This window comes from Olea europaea, chromosome 10 (assembly GCF_002742605.1).
Source record: "Olea europaea var. sylvestris chromosome 10, O_europaea_v1, whole genome shotgun sequence".
Lineage (NCBI taxonomy): Eukaryota > Viridiplantae > Streptophyta > Magnoliopsida > Lamiales > Oleaceae > Olea > Olea europaea.
The window spans coordinates 19,864,834-19,870,101 of record NC_036246.1 but is presented as its reverse complement, the minus strand read 5'-3'; the positions used below and the strand labels follow the sequence as shown (position 1 = coordinate 19,870,101).

Genomic DNA, 5,268 nt, shown 5'->3' with positions numbered 1-5,268 from the left:
GGGGGGGGGGGGGGGGGGGGGGGGGAAGCACTCACAACATGTCCTTTTTTTTTTGCATAATATATTTCCAATATCTAATCAAATTTTAAAAGATTTCTATATATACGTCCAAATCGATCAATAATATCATATCAAGTATATCATGACAAATTTTTAGGGAAAAAAATTGTATCTTCTGTCTTAGTCAATCAAGTACTTTATCTATGATTTTAAGATGATTCAACTTTGTAGCAATTAATGAGTCACAAAAAAGACTCGATATACTGTCCCCATCCATGTTTGTCACAAACAGCTCACCTTGAAAGTTAAAAATTCCAAAATACAACCTTCAAACCCGAAATCAACTAAACCCCTGGAGATGAGTCTCTCTCCTTGAGGCTGCCCCGGGGCGCAAGAGGGTCAAATCAAGCATCTAACGACTACCGAACTACTATAAACAAAGCTAAAATGATTGCTCAAATAACATCCTTTTTCTTCTCTTCCTCAGTATGATTGAAATTTTTCACCAGAGTGGTAAGTACAAATATTATACTGGATTGAAACTGGAAAGGTTGAACAACAATAAATACAGGTGCAAAAACTCAAGGGAGTTACTAGATCGAAACCAATTGAAAAAATACATTGAAGTTCATTCGTCATGCATGGCATAAGAAATTTGGATAAACCTAAACCTTTCTTCTTTATCAATTCGAGAGGGGAGGGTTGCTAGACTTTCAGAATTCTGTAGGCGGTTTCAGCCGCACAAGTCTCTTGATTCTCTCTTTATCAGTGTTCTCCAACAAACCCTTCAAAAAAGAAGTGTAGTAATTTCATAAGAAAATATACTACTTGATCTCTACCAAATGAAATAATGGACAGCAAAGGACAAAAGTGTAGCAGAAAGGATTTATGATTATGAATTACAAAGCAATATTTTGTGCTCATTATAGCACCAAAATGGCAAATTTTCTAATGTGAAAGTGATGTCTCTCAGCTTTTCATCATAAATGAAACTTTTTTCTTTTTTGCACGTTTCAACATGAGAAAAGTATCCACATAAATTGAAAGCTACATAATGCCTGTTAGTCTTGCACAGCTTCAAAACTAAATAGTCAATAAAGCTCAGAAAGAGCTTAAATGACGCAAGATGGATAAAGTTGTTCTCTAATGAGTTATCAACAACGTAGAGTTAAGGAATTGACTAAGTTCATTTGAATGCATTTACACTAATAACAGTTGTGTAAAAGAAAACATTACACTGAAGATCAATGAGATTGAGGATCCTCAAAATTCTTCATATTGCAGGTATATTAGTATATTAGAACCTGATATAATTTAATTATAAGTCAATAAACAAAAGAAATAGAACTCACCTTCCACACAATCTCATCCAGGCACAAGCAAATCTTTCCATATTTGTCAAGAAAAAGACGCTCTGTTGGAGGTTTCCCGCATACATCCTTTAGGGCTGAGGTTATAACAAAGATAGCTTCTGCCACTGTGTTAAAGAGAACCGAGATTAAGCCAAAAGTATGAAAATAAATATAATTATAAACCCTACAAGCGTGTAGGGTACAAGGGTTTAGCTTATATAGCCATCAAGGGCAACAGGTCATATGAATCAAAAAGGGAGCACTGCAACCACATTCTTTATTATGAGATGCACGGGCTGACAATAAATCCTATAAATGAATAGAATTACCCCGGCTCATTTGTTGCAATGACCAGTTTACAAGCTGTTGACATATAATGACCATGTAGCACGAGATTTCACGGATTAACAATGTTATGCCCCGGTTTGGTGGGGATTAAAATCAGATTTTTATTAGATTTTGATAAAAATTGATGAAATGTGTGGTTGAAAAGTTGTGGGTCCAATAAAATATGTGGTTGAAATTAATTGATGAATTTGACTTGAATTAATCAATACCAAATAGGGGCTATATATTTTCAGATCAGCTTATTCTAAGTTGTTTTTGATTTAGTGGAAGATCAGACTTGTCAGTGATATTGGAAGTATCTCAGCTTACTTAAATGAACTTTCATCACACTAATCTTTTTCTACATCTCAAAATAATTTCACAATAAAAAACGTCTAAAAAGAAAGCTTACAGGCAAGTTCATCATACTCATCCTTGCCGACAACAAATATACTGACATCTCCGAGCACTGTATAAACAATATAAACTGACCTGCATAACAGAATAATTAAATGCATGAAAGTTTGATAACAAAGACAGTATAGATATGAGAAGTACATAACAGACATTTTATTCTTTCCTATAAGACTTGTATAAGCTTCATTGATGGAATCAGGAAAAAAAAAATGAAGAATTGTTGTTTCTTGATTCTTGCCTCAAGCAAGATCTACAGCTTCACTTTCTAAATCATTAGGCCATTTTAATAAGAAACGTAATCAGTGTCACCTATAAAAATCGACAAGTTAAATCTATCACAAATTTGTTAACTGCTCATTCAATAAATCCGTATAAAAAATATTGAATGACTTCATACAAAAAGAAATAAATTCTGAAAGCTAGTCTGCAGATTTTAAAATAAATGAGCAATAAAAAATAAACAGACATAATCCAGAAAATGAGGAGCACTGGAAATAAATAGGTGCTACACAGTTGGCATATTCATGATTGCAGAGGTTGGTGTCAAAATGCATGACATTTGTGCATAAAATCCAATGTTTCGAGGTGACACAACTAAAGAGAAATATCTGCAAAAGTCTTTTTATTTATTAACCTCGTTCTTTTTATTATAGAGAGTCAAACCAATTTTTTTAGGAGTGAAAAACCTATCTATATCTAAAATCCAAAGTGACAAGTGGATGTGACTCTCCAAATGTAGAGAGCCAAACTCATTCTCTACAAAACTTTTAGCCAGTTCATTTATAATTTCAAAATTTCCTGTTCACCTCTTTTAAGATAGAGAGGATAATAAAATAAAATAAATGAGGGAAGTAAGGAAAAGGAGGGAAAAGGTTGAGTCATAAATGATCATGGAAAAATTCAAATAAAGATTATATTAAATAAAGAGAATATTGGACATGTATAAAAACTTTCACTCTTTATTTCTAATATTCTTTAAGATGCTCTTTATATTAGAAAAGATGCTCTTTAAAATAAAGAGTATCTTGGAGGTCTTAAACAACAATTGATATCAGAGATATTGCAAAACCAGATTTTTAGGTCACTCAAAGGTGAGTAAATGATATGGTAAGAGTACCACATGAACATATGATAAGCACATATCTTACAATATTTTCTTTTTCCCAATCGACATAAACTAAACAAGCATCCTACTAGCATATCAGCACACATTTACTTCCACCATTTAACTTCTTACTTTCTACTACCAAAAATCTATTTCCAGAATTGTCAAAAGAGTTCAGGCATTATCGTGTAGTCACTTAGTGTTAGCAAGAAAAATTTCAATGCAAACAAAACCCTGAAAATATGGCATTATTATGAATCTATATAACTATATATAAAAGAGTTATGAAGCTAAAACAAATTTAACTCGAGGTACTTCTTCCTTCTCCATGATGACAAACCAACCAAACCCTCAGTTTTAAAAATGCATAATAACAAATTATTGAAAGTTGGTTTTGGCAATCAAGATAAAACGAACTAATCCACTTGGTCCACACATGTAAGTATACAATTTAGTGGGTATACACAAACAGAACAGAATTTCTTGTAGGGATATAGCATTCTATTTCAACTAAATAGAGTCTACTAGACCAGTGTCTCCATTCATTAGATAGAGAAGATCACAAAGATTTCGTGATTTGCGAACTTATTCCAATTCCAAGAGCTCAGATAGAATTGGTATTGATATACTGATTTGATCCCCAGCTTTTAAAGGCACAGCATCCCTATCCAACTCCAAAAACTCTATGGTAGTGAATGGCAAATGTTAAAACCAGATGTAGTGGATATGTTATGAAACAGAGTTTTGAGTGTCAATTTATATCTACGAAAGGACACAAGCACGTAAACGGCCACAAAAAAAAGCATAATATTTGAATATTCAATACCTAAAACAATACAGATAACTGAGTAAAATTGAGGGATAAGACATCATACCTGTGGGATGCAACAAGGAGCTCCTCATTCTTGACACCTTTAAGATTATCAGCTCCGAGCTTCACTAAGAAAGACCGCCAATGCAAACGTTCCTCAGCTGGAACTCCATTGAAACTAAATCACCCGAAACCCAAAAAAATAACTTAATGAATCTTAAGGTTTGATTATAGATAATCCATTTTGACCCAGTTACTAGAAGTCCGTCATATCTAGTCAAATGCTCAAAATAACAGAAAAATAATCCTCCCTTACAGTTAATTCTACAGAAATTCACCTCAGATCTTTTCCTTAGCCCTGTAAAAGTTCACTAACTACATAAAGAGCTTGATTGATTAAATTACAAATGCTTTTCAATTACAATAATTCTGATCAAATCTGTATAAACTCAAATTTTAAGTCAATTAGAAATTTTTGTACAATAAGTAGTGAGTTCTTAGAAATTGATCTTGACCACTTAAATTCTCAAAATTAACGAATTCTCAAATGGCTTAATCTTAAATTCTCAAAATCAAATTCTTACAGTTAATTTAGTTATTAGATGTCTCAAAACATATGCACGAAAATATTAATCTTAAAATTTTAGATCTAATACGGACTAAATTATTTAGTCTCGAGTAATAATATTCAATCTCAATCGTAAATGGACCCAAATCAATTTTTAAGAAGCAGAAACTATATTCTACAGAATGAACTGAAAATTGAACAAATCAAGAATCATAAAGCCCAGATCGCAAATCCAACTGGGTAAGGATTAATAAATGGAAAAGTTTTACCGTTCAACGAGAATATTGCCTTCAAAATTGGCGATCAAGACTGCGAGCAGCATTTTCGTATGACAAGAATGTCCAGCCGTAGGCAAGTTTTGAACACTATCCACGTCTTTCGCGAACGTTACCGTGAAATCGCGTTTAATTTTGTGTGAATGTTGTTCCAATCTTAGGTTGAGTTCAGCAACGGTTAAAAATTTTTAATGGTTAATTAAAGAGGAAATATCCTTTTTCTCAATTCATTCTCAAATCTAGAGCTGTCCAAATCTTTTGAACCGAACCGATCGAACCAAATTCGAATCAAATCAAACTGAACCCGACGATTCTTGTCAAATTAAATACCCGAACAGATATCTGAATTGAGAATCGACGGGTACGATTCGATTCTTGGTTCTAGACCAAGAACCAAATAAAAATCGAATCTT

At 32.9% G+C, this 5,268-nt stretch overlaps 1 protein-coding gene across 1 annotated transcript; it reads right to left on the bottom strand.

Moving 5' to 3' along the window:
• Window positions 1–448: 448 nt before the first annotated feature.
• Window positions 449–5,027, bottom strand: LOC111401447. Its single transcript, XM_023029183.1, has 5 exons — window positions 4,850–5,027; window positions 4,077–4,190; window positions 2,092–2,171; window positions 1,353–1,477; window positions 449–785 (listed from the first exon to the last, which is right to left on the bottom strand). The coding sequence occupies exons 1-5, from the start codon at window positions 4,900–4,902 to the stop codon at window positions 714–716; spliced, it is 444 nt and encodes a 147-aa protein (XP_022884951.1). The 5' UTR covers window positions 4,903–5,027; the 3' UTR covers window positions 449–713.
• Between the last annotated feature and the right edge of the window lie 241 nt (window positions 5,028–5,268).

Excerpts from the sequence above, each read along its gene's own strand:
- LOC111401447 (XM_023029183.1), bottom strand. The coding sequence starts at position 4,902 with ATGCTGCTCGCAGTCTTGATCGCCAATTTTGAAGGCAATATTCTCGTT. Across the intron at positions 4,191-4,849 it reads GGCAATATTCTCGTTGAACG|TTTCAATGGAGTTCCAGCTG; the intron begins GTAAAACTTTTC and ends CGGGTGATTTAG. Across the intron at positions 2,172-4,076 it reads CTCCTTGTTGCATCCCACAG|GTCAGTTTATATTGTTTATA; the intron begins GTATGATGTCTT and ends TCTGTTATGCAG.